Source organism: Eptatretus burgeri, chromosome 15 (genome assembly GCF_056783735.1).
Source record: "Eptatretus burgeri isolate ZD-2024b chromosome 15, Ebu_testis_v1, whole genome shotgun sequence".
Taxonomy (NCBI): Eukaryota; Metazoa; Chordata; class Myxini; order Myxiniformes; family Myxinidae; genus Eptatretus; species Eptatretus burgeri.
Window position 1 is genome coordinate 29,556,628 of NC_140975.1, and position 16,912 is coordinate 29,573,539.

General features: G+C 41.4%; 2 protein-coding genes across 5 annotated transcripts in view; both read left to right on the forward strand.

Moving 5' to 3' along the window:
* ACO2 (aconitase 2) overlaps nucleotides 1-9,099 on the forward strand; it is a 41,282-nt gene extending 32,183 nt beyond the window's left edge. For both annotated transcript variants that reach the window (XM_085857093.1, XM_085857094.1), the window contains one exon: nucleotides 8,655-9,099. In XM_085857093.1, coding sequence (XP_085713219.1) covers nucleotides 8,655-8,789 — 135 coding nt within the window. In that variant the 3' untranslated portion in view covers nucleotides 8,790-9,099. The remainder of the gene's footprint in view (nucleotides 1-8,654) is intronic.
* Nucleotides 9,100-9,919: 820 nt separating this feature from the next.
* The window catches only part of LOC147011823 (DCN1-like protein 3), a 66,169-nt gene continuing 59,176 nt past the window's right edge, over nucleotides 9,920-16,912 (forward strand). Inside the window, exons 1-2 of one of the 3 annotated variants that reach the window (XR_015051698.1) lie at nucleotides 9,920-10,019; nucleotides 10,178-11,344. The gene's annotated coding sequence lies outside the window, so the exon portion shown is untranslated. Of the gene's footprint in view, nucleotides 10,020-10,177; nucleotides 11,345-13,128; nucleotides 13,239-16,912 lie in introns of those variants that run through there. The other 2 variants (XM_085857118.1, XM_085857117.1) reach the window with 2 other exon arrangements.

Here is a 16,912-nt window from a genome sequence, read left to right on the forward strand (position 1 = left end):
ACTTGTGTGTCTACATTGTTCCCTAATTCAAATTAATTGCTCTGACCTTGTGGTACCCCCTGATTTCCACGTGAGACTTGTTTGCTCTTAATTAGTGAATAAGTCGTTAGAGGGGTTCCAAAATGGAAGAACAAATAATTGCAGTAGCTATTTTAAGGAGGTTATTGCGTGCAGACCTTTTGACTTTTTTTTTCTTCCCTGGACCACCGAGTGAGGCCAACACCGGAATGACCGATTGGTGGAAATGGTTTTTCTCTTTATTTTTATTTTATTTTATTTTTGAAAGACTCATTGAATGATAGAGAATCTGTGGTAGATAATTACAGATATCCCAAAGAAATGTGTTGGGAATTTGGACGTGTGACAAATAACAAGGTAAAAAGCATTTATTGCTCATTTGCTCCACCCTCTTGTGGTTTAAACATTCCATTTTGCTGATACGTTTGTTTCAATCTGGTTGAACTGCTCTTCAAAATCGAGTAGTATTTGGTTTATCTTTGGTTCCAATCACTGTGTTGTCATTCACTCTGTAATGACCATCATAATGACATAAAGCACCTTGGTTCAGAGGTTAGGGTTATTCCATGACACAAGCAGGATGAACTACGGCCTTCTCGGATGTTGCTTCTGACTCGTGGCAAGTTTTAGTGTGCGATGTCTTTTGGTAGTTGAAGGAGGTTTACGCTGATACCTACTTGTGCCTCGTACCTCCCCCCTCCCCCTCCCACGGATCCATAGCAGGCCGTGGACATGTTGGGAACCATTTGTCTAGATGACCTTGGTGGTCTATCAGAATCTGCAATGGGCAATATTGCAAATTTAACTGCAGCATTTACCAAAAGTGTCAGGAAGGTAACGTGTTTTTATTTATTTCTTTCTTTTTTTAAGAAAGAAGGCTGACTCTTGTTGAAAATTTTGATGAGTTGAAGGTGTTGATTATTATTATTATTTAAACAAAAACGAAGCTTTTGGAGGAGACTAAATCGATGCATGTGGAGAACTTGTCATCAAATGCAGACTATTTGTTCACTTGCTCCCAACACACTGCAATTTGTGGTACAAAGCATTAATTTGTATCATTTTGTGCTTTGTTTTATTTCTGGCATCGGAAATGACGTCTGCATCTGCCCCATCGGTGTTAAAGGAGTACCTGGCACCTGTTCGCTATAACAATTGTTGTGAAAGATATGGCCGTGATGAAGCTATTTTGAAAGCTTGATACCCTAACAGCCCGAGCCCAATTAAACCCCTCTCCATAAAGCACCCTCTCACCGCACTTGCTTTATACGACTACCTGAGGTTGTCAATTCATTGTTTATTTCATTTATTTTGAAATGCTTAGCATGCACTCTGGGTTGCCTCCATAAAGTTCATTAGGAGGTTGTACTCTGAGCGCGTACTGTAATTTTTCATTCTCGTAACACGTTTTATAATGTCTGCTCTTCCGTTCCTTTCTCGCTCGTTCATCTTCGCGTTGCAATGTATAACTAGAACGGGCACTCGTAGAGCGCATACCTTCGCCGCAGCCACTAGTTACCTTTGTATTAAGTTGTCCACAACGCATCTCAATACAAATATGCATTTCGTGACCCCCATGACCTTTGACCCACAACCGCTACCTAGGGTGATAATAGTACTATACCTTGTGTCATTTCAGAAGATGGGGAATTGAACACTGAACAATTTGGAGTTAATTTGATGTAAATCGGAAACATATTAACCGTTTTCATCATGAAAAAACGATGTTGACCTTTTTGTGACCTTGACCTTTGATCCGATCGCTCCCAAAATCTAATGGATTTGTCCTTTCATGATGCCAAACAAATCCAAAACAATTAAAGCCTCTCTGCGTTTTGTTTTTTGGCGTTAAGTTGTCCACAACGCTTTCCGATATAAATGTGAATTTGTGACCCCCTTGACCTTTGACCCCCTGCCGCTGCCTTGGGTGACAAAAGTACTATACCATGTGTCATATTAGAGGATGGGGAATTTAATTTTGAACATTTTGGAGTTAATTTGCTGTAAATCAAAACAAAATTGACAATTTAATCGCGAAAAAACGATTTTGACCTTTTTTGTGACCTTGACCTTAACCTTTGATCCGATCGCTCCCAAAATCTAATCTATTTGTCCTCTCGTGATGCCAAACACATCCACAAAATTTCATGACAATCTGCGAAGTGGTTTTTGTTAATGTTGTCCACAACGCTTCCCAATCAAAAACTCCATTTTGGTGACCCCCTTGACCTTTTACTTCCACAGACTAACTAGGGTTGCAAACACTATACCATACGCTATATCAGTGGATCGGGATTTGAATACTGAACATTTTGGACTTAATTTGATTTAAATCGGAACAAAATTGACACTTTAATCGCAAAAAAACGATTTTGACCTTTTTGTGACCTTGACCTTTGATCCGATCGCTCCCAAAAGCTTCGCCTGGCGTCCTTGAGTAACTGCACATCATCTCTGAAAATTTCATGCAAATCGGTCCAGCAGTTTTTGCGCAATGTTGTCCGCACACATATTTACCAATAAATAAATACACAGGGGTCAATACAATACCTTCGTCAAACGAAGTTTGCGAAGGTAAAAATGTGCGGACTCGGACTTTGGTATTCAAAAACACTCGATGCCCGGTTGTACTATCCTGGCAAATCCTCCCGTCATTATGATTAGAAAAGAATACTTTCATGGATTTTTATAATTGCAACAGCATTTTGTGGTAACAAATGAAAAATGTATTCTGATATTTCCTGAGTAATAGGTCGAAAACAATTTTGATTATCTTGAGCTCAGGTTTTAAATGCCAATGTTTCTCGTGTCAAAGTCGATGTGTCCCGACCAGACTCGGTGTAATGGTTAGAGCTCCGCTCCAAGTTCAAGTCCAAGTCAAGGAAGTCAGTGGTTCAAGCCCTGGCCGGGTCAGAACAAAGACTTAAAAAATGATAATCCCCATGGGTTGGAATCCCATTGTGTTGGGGGCAAGGGGGAGAGATTTATTCTCCTACATTAGGTCATCTCTACCAAGATGACCTAATAAAGCTGGACCAAATGTCCGTCCGTCAATTTTTCTTTCCGATCTTGATGAAACTTAGTAGGTGGGTAGAGGTCGATTAGTGTTGCACAACGATATAACTTTTGTCCGGGTTCAAGGTCAGGGTCAAGGTCACGAGGTCACGCAAGTTATAAAAATCGCCATTTTCAAAACCTATCTAGTCTGCCATTCTACAAGATATTCGGCAACTGTTCATTGATTATATGATAGTGAAAAATATTATCTTGTATCTAACCAGACAGATTTTTGAATTTCCTTCCCGTTTAATCGTCACGTGATCTGGAAGATGGCCAAAAACGCCGATGCGATTCGCAAAGAAGGAAGGAGAAATGAAATATAAATATAAAGCACATTTTTAGCCTTTTATATTTATACATTTTCCGCCGAAGGTGCAAAAGTTTCAAAACCCGAAATGTAAATGTCGGCATTTATTTTCAAAATTAATTTCGTGCGCGCGCGCCAAAATGCCGAGTCATCTTTAACCAAACTGCGCAGTTCGAGCTGCGCAGTAGAACTGCGCAGTAGTCTTCAGTCATAACTGAACATTGAGAACTTGTGGCATTATAGAGACTAGTACGTGCCCGTAAAAAAAAAAAAATAAATAAATAAATAAACCACACAGGCCGTTTCTTCGCTCTCACGTGCCCGTACGTGCGTGACCCGGAAGTTTGATATTATTCGTAGTTACGATTATTTGCAATTTATTTTTAATACCCAATTATTCAATTAGTGCCAACGTATTTTACCTTTTCGCAATGTCGTGGCAAGGAAAAACAAAAAGAGAAGGGAAGAGAAGAGAGAGAAAAATTTACTTCCTGGTTCGAAGCATACCAGCACTCTGATGTTCCCGAAATTTATACACCGTCTAATATGAAAACGATCATAACTTGGGCCATTGTGTTTATCTATAAATGCGCATAAGAAATCGAGAAATTATTAGAATACACGAAGTCATCACTCGCCGGAAGCCCATACGTTGTAACCTGTAATGCGGAACGTGGCTGTGCTTCCCTTCCCCATCGGCCACGCCCACACAACAACGTGTCTTGCCATTGGTTTGGTAAATAAATGGCCATAACTTGGAAAGCACTTGTCCAATTAATATCAAACCTTGAAAAGGCACATCCTCAGGTCCCCAGCAATATACCTGGCAAGTTTCAATTAGATCGGACCAGAGGTTGTCGAGAAACAGCGGTCACACACACACACGCAGACACACACACAGAGATTGCTGGAATTATAGATAGATGACCGTCACCCCCACACGGGGGTAATTTTTACTTACGAAATATAAAGATTTCGTAAGTATATTGATGACTTCCGTCCTCTGTTTGTGTGTTTGTTTGTAGGCACGATAACTCGAACGGAAGAAGCTACCAATGTCAAATTACACCACGTGATTCAGGAGGGTGATTGTTAGCGCTGATTAGATTTTGGTCAAAATCGGTCAAAGGTCAAGGTCACAGTGAGATCAAACATCCAAAACATTCGATTTTTTGATGGTTTGGTACAGAATCATCGTAGAAACTTCTGGTATGCATCGCTATCTTCTCTCGAGACAGCATTTATTAGTCAAGGTGACGATTTCGTAAGTACCAGTCTATGACTGCTTGTTTTTATATTTATTTTCCTAAAACGTGGCACCAGGCTGTTTTTGGAAGTTCCATCTCTTCCTCAAAGGTTCCGACTGTGCTGGTCTGAAGTCGAGTTTCATCCGTCTGTTTTCATGTCTGCAATCCGTTTGACTGCTTCTCCATGAATTTGGGGGGGGGGGGGTGGTAGAGAACAATCAAATGATAAATATTTTATTTGTTTCACCTTCACGTTGGCTCCATGTGAGATCGTGGCTCGATTTGTATTGCAGTGAATATTATCGTCTTTTTTTTTATTTGCCGTGAGTGCTTTGGCCTGTTGGAATTGCATTTGGAGTCTCAAAATATATTTAAAATTTCTCATGAGCAAGTTGACTAAAACGTCAAAAAAAAATTTTTTTATATTCCCCAGGTAATGTGTAATTTCAGCCTGGTGTTGGCGCAGTGGTTAGGGCAGCGGCTTGGGATCCAAAAGGTCCTGAGTTCAAGCCCCGTTGGGCCACTGAATTAATACACCAGGGGGTTGACTCAGCCTGTCATCCTTCCGAGGTCGGCGAAATGAGTACCAGTATACTGGGCCGGTGTATACCCCGGTTAAAATAGGTGTACCATATCCCTGTGTCGTAAGAGGCGACCAGGGTTGCGTCAGGAAGGGCATCCGGCGTAAAACATGTGCCAAATCGCTATGCGGATCATACGGATGATCCGCTGTGGCGACCCCTCACGGGAGCAGCCGAAAGAAGAATAAGGTAATGTGTAATTTCACGTTTGATGTTTGTTTATTTTCTATATCAGGCTGAAGCTCATGGAAGAACGAGGAAGAATATGGTCCATTGTTTACTTGTCAGCCAAGTACAACTCTCGTCTTGACGATTCTTCCTCTGTCCATCTTCCTTGGCTCCTTTCACTTTGCCATGCAAAGTGTTTCCTGACAATTTGAAATGAACATGTACAGTATTGATGTTGGTCTTTTCAGAGATGATGCAAATTTATTGGTCTTTATGAAATGACTACCTATCTACGAACTAAATTAAATTGGTGAGGAACCCAGAGCAGGGGCACAAGCAAGCAACATGAGGTTTTGTTGAACAAAGACCTTGAAGTCCAAGATTGTAGCCACAGAGTGTCCATCAGTGACCTGCTCAGACCTTGTGCACGCAGATGTGCGTGCTGCTCTCCTGAAGGGGTGGAACAACACAGGTGGGTGATGGCCTATGAGTCCCAGGCAACACAATATTGTGCAATTATCAATGTTGGCCTGCTCATATTCCCATCTGAACCCTTGACTTGCGAAGCTGGGATCTCAGGTTCAAATCCCCTATGTGCAGTATGTTTGTCCATCGTGTACTAATGTTCTTCTCAAGGTACGCTGATGTCTACTCATGCCTTTGTCCTGAAGGTGATGCATGTACAACAACCTCCATGAGCCTTGTATCACTTGTCGATTAATAACAGAAATTATTTGTTAGATCGGCTTTTGTGGTTGGTAGGATTTTTTTTTTTGTTTTATGGCTTCTGAGATTGCCACTTGAGGCCACGTCATAATCACTTGGTCCGAGGCAACACCCTATGCTTCATCGCGTTAACGTGCTGTGGATGGACCCCATTTCACTCTCAGCGGAATAAGAAGCTGTTGCTGTTATCCCCATGCTTTTTTGACCCCCCCCCCCCAAAAAAAACGGGGATATTTTAATCGGGTCTATGAGTCTGTCCATCTATCTCCTCAACAGTTATACATACATTCACCAAACTTGGTAGTTATGATCACTACATGGCAAGACTGTGTGAGAGCAGTCATTTTTGGCCCTGCCCCTTGGGGTGGGGTCAAAGGGTCGAATACCAAAATATGCAATTATGGGCACATTTAAAAACATTTTTTCATGCAGCTTTGAATACGCAATCAACATTGGGGAACCCATGAAATATGTAACTATTTCTTTTTCTTTTTTGGGGGGGGGATCTAAACCCCAGTTCATGCCCCAAAGGGTGGGGTCAAAATGGGGTAAATTTATTTTTATTTTTTTACTCAAAATTTGATATTGGGTCATTCCTGGTGGAACTTTTTGCCATCTTTCAACTTTGTTTGAGGTGGGAACCATGGGGATTTGTGATGGTGCCCCACCAACTTCACTGAACTTATTATTGGGTCGCTGAAATAGGTGACCCTTATTGTCAGAAATTCTGTCTGTTTGTTTGTTTGTTAGTTTGTCACCAGCATAAATGGTAGTAAACGTGGGTGGATTTTGACCAAACTCGGGTGGTAGGTACATCTTATGACCTTGTGCTTTGGAAATTGTGATGGTTGCTAGGGACGCTTTGGTTCCCTAGCAACAACCGAAAAACCTTCAAAATCGGTACTGTTCACGCGAAATCAATTCTGAAAGCCATTATCCCACGTAGGGTTATGAAATTTGGCACAAATGATCTACAGGTGATGCGCTATCAAATATATTCCGGTTTTTGTGATATATGGAATACTTTACCCGCAGCGCCCCCTACAATTAGGGTATGCGTGAAAATTGGCAAAAATTGAAGGCCCCCTAGCGACTAGGTGAGTGCATCGATACGAATGAAACTTTGCAGGTTTATGGTACTCAATGAGTACTACAACTTTGCCTCAGGACATATTGACCGATTTCGCTTAGGTCAGGGGTCAAAGGTCAATTAGTGCAAAAATCGATAATATGTGAGAGCTGGAGGTGCCTTCGCACCAAATGCTACTCCTCAGGTTATGGTCGGATGGTCATGAAAAGTCACACTAATCATCTGGAATACATTGTGCACAAACGATCGAGCCGGATTTTCGATTTAGATCTTTGTTCACCCACATCACCCCCTCGAACTTTGGGGATTTCCGATTTCAAACCGCATTTTCGGTACTTTTCATTCAAATGGATACTGAGTAGTTATCAGTAGATGGAACTGGATGAGATTTGATATGCATAATCTTAAGGTGATTACCTATCTACTATATGACATCCATTTTGCTCTATATCTTGTAGTTTCCATGCTCGGCGACCCATTGCCACCTACCGGCTTGTTGTTATTATTATTATTATTATTATTATTAATTTTTTTTTCCAAGTGCTGAAACCACTTGCATCCACTTGTATCTGCCAAGGTGGTAGACAGTTATCACACTTTATGATGTGCTGCGGTTTTCGGGGCCAACGTTCCTGGGTGTTGCTGGCCGAATTAATTCAACGGGCTTTCTCACAAGCGACCACAGTAACTTTAGCCTCGATGGACGGAGTCTTCATCCTCTATTCCTCTTTCCTTTTTTGGAACCCCATTTTTTTTTTTGCAACATGAAGCAAACAATTCTACAAATTGAATGAAGGCAAGGTAATACACTTTGTATAGTTGGGATAGGTCCTTGTCTTGCATGAACTGCCTGCCACCTTGTGTATGTTCAAAATCCTCAATGAACATTGCAGAATTAAGTTGATGATGATTATAAAAAATACTTGTACATCTGGTTAAGGTGGACCATTTGTCGAATGGATACGTTGGCGAACATGTGTCTTGGATTGACGTACATTTGAATGTTGTTTATATTATCAACACAGAATTGCGTTGTACTTTTCTGCACCAAAGCTGCTGTTGTCCACATTATTGATTAGTCATAAACCATCTTGTGATGACTCGTCTTAAGCTAAACAACCTTAGGACTTCATGAAGCTGCTACCTCAGGTGACCTATCGATTCGTAACGTGACCTATCAATATGTATCGATTGATTTGTAATTGTGCCCACCCCCATTCCTTGCCACACAAGTCCCTTTTAACATGTGCTTTTGATTTAGTTGCAGGTCATAAAATTTTTATTTATTTATATAAAACAGAAGTGTATATATATATGTATATATATATATATATATATATATATATATATATATATATATATATATATATATATATATTTGTTTTTCCACCTTTTCGTGGTTGAAAAGTATAATTACCCAGTGTCCTTCACTCGGTCATTTGTTTGTCACCCTATAGGCCATCAAATGTATTGTCCATCATAAAGACGGCTCTAAGGATGAACTGCAATTGAACCACACATTCAACGAGTCACAGATCGAGTGGTTCAAGGCCGGCAGTGCACTTAACCGCATGAAGGAGCTGCAGAAATGAGACGGCGCACTTTTATGCTTGTCTGTGTTACCTGCCGCCTGGACACTGGGTCCAATTTTCAATGAACACCTTCCTTTTCAAACTGTGACATAATTGCACATTCACAGGTTTTCACGTAATGGGTTTCGTCTTGTGAATAGTTTTCCAAAATGTTTTCTCTCTAATCCATCATGTGAAGACTAATGCATGCGTCAAAACCAAGCACTGCTGTCAGGGGACTTGGTCACGTTTTGCTTGGCTTGACAATCAAACCACAATGTTCTCGTGTACGGTAAAATACCATAACCACAATAAAATTATTTGACGAGCATATTTGTGTGGTGCATTTTGTTATAACAGGTGTGGTTTTTGGCCAACTTGTTTGAATCAGATTTTTGCCAACAAAACAAGGTGTCGTGATGTGTAATTGCGAGGGCAGTGCATCGACTCGTGAGGCCCCTGAAGATGCGGTGTATTCGTCTGGAGCTTTTGTCCCGGTTCGTCTCCATGGCTGCAGATGCGCTGCGCAAAACTGCCCAGGAACTTGTCAATTGGCCGAAGGTTTTTCTTTCTTTCTTTTTTGTCAAACGGTGCCAAAGGATGCTTTATTGCTGCTTTCTATCTATTGTGCCGCGATATTAATTACAACTTCACACGGAAAACCTTTCATCGGTGAGGCCAATTACCGCATATTTCCATCTGAAACTGTGTTGAGCTACCTGCTGTGGATTGTCGTGCAAGGTGGAACTTTAATTTGATGTCAATGATGTCTAGACCAACCTGACTTGAACCATTGTGCTTGCTTTCATCACCGCTTTGGGTGAAAATGCCGTATGGGGTGAATGGATGTTTTGATTCTGTGGAAGTGATGGAAGCCATTGTTGGGTGTGCAAAGGTTTGCAAGCATTGACTGGACAGCATTCGAGGCGTTTCTGCATTACTGGTCGGTATACGTGTGTATAAAAGTTGAAGAACCATATGCAGGACTGAAGTCATCCGTTCAACACCATGCAGCCTGACTGTGGACAGGACCTATTCAAGTTTGTAACCGCTGGGACAAGGTGGTAGACTGCCAAGGTGTACGGTTATTTTCCCAATGATATTTATTTTATGATGAAGATAATAATGATGAGGATAATATTTCCCCAAAACTTCCTCTCATGTCAACAAGAAGTTGCAGAACTTGAGGACATCTCGTGCTTTCAGGCGAAGGGTCAACCATCGGAACTTCATCCATAAGCAGATATTCCGGTGAGGATTGCTTGTGGCGATATGTTTCTATCCTTTGATTAAGCAGCTTGTTCCGGTGCTATTAGGAAGGCAAGTACTGTACTTTCTTTATTGCTGTCACCTGTATCGGCTCTATCTATTAAAAAAAAATTGTTAACCATTTTCAATGTATCGTGCAGGAAGCTTGCTTTCGTTGAACCTGGAAGGAGGTGTAGCTCTCCATCCGTTCCTCCTCGTCGTCTGCCCTGTTGCCCTTTGAGCATTCGGACCAGAGAGAAACCTGCCCATTCGATTCCTTCACCGACATTTCCAGTGCCTCACGTTAAAGTGAATGCAGTGGCTGCAAGAGAATCTGTGCCCACTCCCACAGATTGGGTTGAGGATTCCTTGATGCCCTGTACGTCTTGTGCACTTGTGGACAAGTTTGAGAACTCGGGACACGATACTCCTGATTTTTGTGGAGTAGCAAGAGCTTATTCTCCCCACTATGACCCTACACCAATTGTTCCTGACCATAGCTACCTCCTGGGCTCACTTTGCGCAGGCTCTTGTTACTGGGGAAAAGACCCAAGACCAAATGAACTGCACAGAAACTTAACGCTGTTGGAGGCCGTCCACCCGTTAGGCTCTCCACCAAGCCTCCATAATGGCGGAGAGTCGTGGATTGTGCCTACCTTTCCGATCAGCGGGGGAACCTGGCCTGCAGCCAAGTCTTTTGAGAAGCCAGCAGTACTGGGGCCAGACATGTGGCTGCCATAAAATGAAAGGTGCCTCGAAGGTCAAACATAAATGAATGTTGGAACACGTGATGGAGTTTGTACTTTTATGAATTTTAGTGGAGGTTGCTCATCTCAGGGGTTTGGGGAGGGAGGTGAGGTGGGTGGTGGGTGATGGATGGAACGATTAAAAAGCAGTTGATTCTATTACGTCGGTCAGAGGAAAACGTGCCCAGGCCCAATCTTTAACTGCACGTTTATTACATATCGATTGCATCCAAACTTGTCTGGCAGCGGAGCAAGGTATCCAGGTGCCTGCAAGTGCTTGCTTGTGCTCACTACCTTCACATAATGGTGCATGGCGAGGGAATGGTCTCATTTATGAATCGATTTTTTTTTTCCCCAAAACTTATGTCATTCGAAATCCGTCGGTGAGGTGCGACTTTGTGCGATGACGTCAGGGGAATTCGCGGGTGACTGGAGGCGGAGCGACGGGAGCGCGCGCGCACGGGCCTTGAGGCGGAGCGAAGCGTGCGCGCGCCGGGGATGGAGTGCTGGAGCGGGAGTGCGACCTTCGCCGCCAGGCAGAGCGCGGCAGGACAAGAACGGAGCGGCCTAAGCGATGTTCCGGTGAGCGTGGGCTTTCAGTGAGAAATCGCCATTTCACTCGGGGCATGTGCATCGGTACATATGCGATACGATGCCGTATGGTGGTGTTGTGATTGTAATCGCTGACTCCGCACGCGTCTAGTGGCGCAATGTTGATGAGGGTCCAACGTTCGAGCCTTGAACCTGTTGGCGCTTTCAGAATTTATTTATTTATTTATTTTGCGAATGTCGTTTACAAATACATGATCTGCAGCTCATGCTTCATGCTGATCGAGCCATTGACATGGGGCTTGAACACTATCTTATTTGTCACTTCGGTGCATCATTTCCGGAAAAAGGGGAGGGGTCGGGGGTATGGGGGGGTTCGAAGATTGCAGGATAATTATTCTGTCCACACATTACGTACTACACGCGAATAGATCGACCAATAAAAACACGATTTTATTTTTCTTCGCTGACGACCGTGATTATAGTTTAAATTGCCTTGGACATTAGTTCTCAAAAATACACACTTGGACGTCATGATAATAATAATAATATCGTACGTGCGACGCTTTCTTCATCGTTCAACCTGCAAGCAGTTCCACCAATCAGCGTGAGGAGGCGTGGCTATGGGTGTGGCTCATACTTGCTTTGAAGGACATTCCTGCCGTAGTTGGTCATGCGTAGTTGTACTTGAGTTTGTGTGATGGTTAAGTACTAAATAACAGCAGTTTTATCACTTTCTTTCATTGCATATATATATATATATATATATATATATATATATATATATATATATATATATATATATATATATTATTGGTGCTATTGTTGATTGTGTTGATTAAATAGTTTGCAGCAAATTCTTCTAACCTGAGTTGAAGTTTTTCCATTATTTCTTGCTCATCCTGAGCCAGTTCCATGCCAGCCATGTACGGTTTATTTATGGTATTTATATTTAGGGTTCGAGTGGGGCTTGTAGAGGTGTAACAGGGAGGTGAGGAAGCCGATGTGATCATAAAATAAATAAGAAGGTTGTTTCCCCAACAATGTTGAACAAACCCATGTGTGTTGTGGCCCAGTTTGGCCTGGCCTTCTTTCTTTCCTCTTGCAAACTCTTTGAGGATAGGCATTAGCATGAAGTGCTTCTATAACTCTCTTTTCAAACTTTTCTCTGACAGCAGAAGCAAATTATTTTTCTCCTTTTAATGGAAACACCTGGGAAGGCAATGGCAAATCACCCAGTATAAACCCTTGCCAAGAAACTGCTTCAGGCAGGACACCAGAATATGAATAAAATGGAAGCGTACAGACAAGATACTTTGATTACGAGATACCCGGTCTGCTTCTGGTACGAAATGGCCCTCGGGTACCCGTGAAGGGTCGGCTCAGTTGGCAGTGGATAAGCTCCCAAATTGTTGGGGCTCTGATGGGCCTGGAACCCCTGCGGAAAATGTGGAGAATGCCCCAAGGCATGTTGACTGGTCCCTGAGCAAGACAGCAGAAATCTCTCAAACGATTTGGAAAACATTCCCTCTTTGTCCTCTCGGATTCAAAAACGTACGCGTTTTCCTCTCGCGGATAATCCAAGGAGGGGAGAAGACATGAACCCCAAGACTGCATGAGCGACAACGTTAAAGTGATACGGTATTCGTGAAATATTGATGTCCTTGTAGGCCGAGCTCGCGATCCACAATACCTAAGTTTGACTTGCTTGCCAGAGTGATATGAGCATGCAGGAAATATAGTGAGACAGGATGATGTATGTAATTGCATTTCTTGTAAAAGCCGAAAACGTAATCTTAACAATTGTTCCCTTTTAGTTGAAAGGGAAACAGACACACACACACTCCGACTGGGTGGATCTATGACTCCAGCAATGTGATTGACTGCCAAAATGGGAAACCACCTCACCAAGCTACAATTTCATGCGGTTTGTCCAACACCCCTCTTGAATCAAACAAACTGAAGTGGCTGCTTTTTTATTTATTAGGGTACCCTGTCAGTACAGGGTACCCTATTGTTTTTCTTCTGTTTATTATTACGCATTATTATTATTATTATTATTATTTTTCCGCCGGCATTTTGCACCCTTTTTCGCTTTAAAAATCATTTTCTCTGGAACACTAAGTCCGATCGACAGGAAATTTTCACCATAGTATGTATCTTTTTTGATAGCACAATCACGTTATAATTATGACGTCATTGGTCACGTGGTACGGTCGCCATCTTGAAAAAAGCGATAAACTTTGGACATCTGTATCTCGGAAACCGTGCAATGGAAAAATTTTTAGTTTGATACATTTTACTAAGCTCTCTATGGGGAACACGTGTGATTTTTCGTGACGTCATAAGTGAAGCGATATACCGGTGAAAATTCGTCAAGTAGAACGCCATATAGGAAAAATCTGAAAAATTCTGAGCCTCATCTACACCAAAATTCATCGTCAAAAATGTTTTTTTTGACGTCATCGATGACGTAATTCGGCCGCCATCTTGTTTTTTAGTGTTTTTTAAAAAAAATCTTCTTCTCCAGAACGGCTGTGCAGATTGAGGCGAAACTTTACAGGCACATTCCCCCTGAGGTCCTCTTTCAAGTTTGTTAATTTGTTGTTGATACGTCACATGGTTTGGCGGCCATCTTGAAAAAACCTTAAAACCTTCAAACATCTTCTCCAGAAGCGCTGGTCCAATGAAGGCGAGATTTCAGAACTATATTCGTGACATGTATGCGATGCAAGTTTGTTAATTTCAAAGTGATAGGTCACATGGTTTGGCCGCCATGTTGGATTTAAGAAAAATATTAAATAATGTTTTCTCTGGTATTTCATAAGCCATCAAAGCGAAAATTTGCAAGTGCCTTCCTCCCTCAAGTCTGCATACATGGTAAAAAAAATTTACCTCAGAAGTCACATGGTTTGGCGGCCATCTTGGATAGAAAAATAGACTTTATCCGATTTACACAAAACTTCACACACTTGTTCGGGTCGACGATGGAAAGCAGAATTTAAATTTATGATATCATAGGTCACAAGGTTCGGCAGCCATCTTGGATTGAAAATGAATAAATTTTAAAAATCTTCTTCTCCAGAAGGGCAAGACAGATGAAGACGAAACTTCACACATATATTCCCCATGAGGTCCTTTCTCAAGTTTGTTAATTTGTTCTTGATCGGTCACATGGTTCGGCGGCCATCTTGAAAAAACCCTAAAACCTTCAAACATCTTCTTCTCCAGAAGCGTTGGTCGGATGAAGGGGAGATTTCAGAACTATATTCGGGACACGTAGGCGATATAAGTTTGTTAATTTCGAATTGATACGTTAGACGGTTTGGCCGCCATCTTGGATTTAAGAAAAATATTAAATAATGTTTTCTCTGGAACCGCTGAACCAAACGAATCGAAAATTTCTAATTATCATCTACCATCGTGTATGCACGCATGGTAAAAATTATGACAACACACGTCACATGGTTTGGCGGCCATCTTGGATAGAAAAACGCACCTTTACCGATTAACACGAAACTTTACAAACGTGTTCCAATACCCAGTTGGAAGCAGAATATAAATTCCTGATGTCATAGGTCACATGGTTCGTCAGCCATCTTGGATTGAAAATGAATAAATTTTAAAAAATCTTCTTCTCCAGAAAGGCAAGACAGATTAAGCCGAAACTTCACACATATATTCCCCATGAGGTCCTTTCTCAAGTTTGTTAATTTGTTCTTGATTGGTCACATGGTTTGGCGGCCATCTTGAATTTACCTTAAAACCTTCAAACATCTTCTTCTCCAGAACACCTGATCTGATCAAGGGGAAACTTCACACCCCTATTGCACATGAGTAGGGAATACAAGTTTGTTAATTTCTAATTGATAGGTCAAATGGTTTGGCAGCCATGTTGAATTTAAGAAAAATATTAAATAATGTTTTCTCTGGAACTGCTTAACCTGTCGAAGCGAAAATTTGCGTCTGTCATCCTACATGATATCTGCATACATGGTAAAAATTATGAGGTCACAAGTCACATGGTTTGGCCGCCATCTTAGATTGAAGGATAAATATTAATTCATGTTTACTCTGGAACCACTACTTCTATATATGCGAAACTTCATATTTATAATTTAGGCTACATGTGAAACAAAAGTTTAAAATTTCAACCTGATCGGTCGTGTGGTTTGGCAGCCAGAATTATTTAATTATTTGAATCTGGAAGCCAGTAATAACGAAATTGAATGCTTTGTGCTGCCCGGTTCGAAACTCGTCTGTTCCGCTCCCTCTCGAAGCAGGCCTGTGTTTGTATCACTATTAAATAATGTTTTCTCTGGCAACGCTTATCCTTTCAATGCGAAAATTGCGACTATGATTTAAGTCTCACGTTGAGTCAAAGGCGGACGCGGACTGGGTACCCGGTCATCACTGCCAGCAGTTATAAAGTGGCAGTTCTAGTTTTTTATTATTATTATTAGGGTACCCTGTGAGTACAGGGTACCCTATTGTTTTCCTTCTGTTTATTAGGGTACCCTGTGAGTACAGGGTACCCTATTGTTTTTCTTCTGTTTATTTATTATTAGGGTACCCTGTCAGTACAGGGTACCCTATTGTTTTTCTTCTGTTTATTATTATTTTTCTTTTTCCGCCGGCATTTTGCACCCTTTTTCGCTTTAAAAATCATTTTCTCTGGGATACTAAGTCCGATCGACACAAAATTTTCACCACAGTATGTATCTTTTTTGATAGCACAATCACGTTATAATTATGACGTCATTGGTCATGTGGTGCGGGCGCCATCTTGAAAAAAACGATAAATTTTGGACATCTGTATCTCGGAAACCGTGCAATGGAAAAATTTTTCTCTTGATACATTTTACTAAGCTCCCTATGGGGAACACGTGTGATTTTTCATGACGTCATAGGTGAAGCGATATACCGGTGAAAATTCGTCAAGTAGAACGCCGTATAGGAAAAATCTGAAAAATTCTGAGCATCATCTACGCCTAAAATCACTGACGAAAATGTTTTTCTTGACGTCATCGATGACGTAATTCGGCCGCCATCTTGTTTTTAGTGTTTATTAAAAAAAATCTTCTTCTCCAGAAGGGCTGGACAGATTAAGGCGAAACTTTACACGTACATTCCCCCTGATGTTCTCTTTCAAGTTTGTTAATTTGTTGTTGATACGTCACATGGTTTGGCGGCCATCTTGAAAAAACACTAAAACCTTCAAACATCTTCTTCTCCAGAAGCGCTGGTCCCATGAAGGCGAGATTTCACAACTATATTCGTGACATGTATGCGATGCAAGTTTGTTAATTTCGAAGTGATACGTCACATGGTTTGGCCACCATGTTGGATTTAAGAAAAATATTAAATAATGTTTTCTCTGGTATTTCATAAGCCATCGAAGCGAAAATTTGCAATTGCCTTCCTCCCTCAAGTCTGCATACATGGTAAAAATTTTTACCTCAGAAGTCACATGGTTTGGCGGCCATCTTGGATAGAAAAATAGACCTTATCCGATTTTCAAGAAACTTCACACACTTGTTCGGGTCGACGATGGAAAGCAGAATTTAAATTTATGATATCATTGGTCACAAGGTTCGGCAG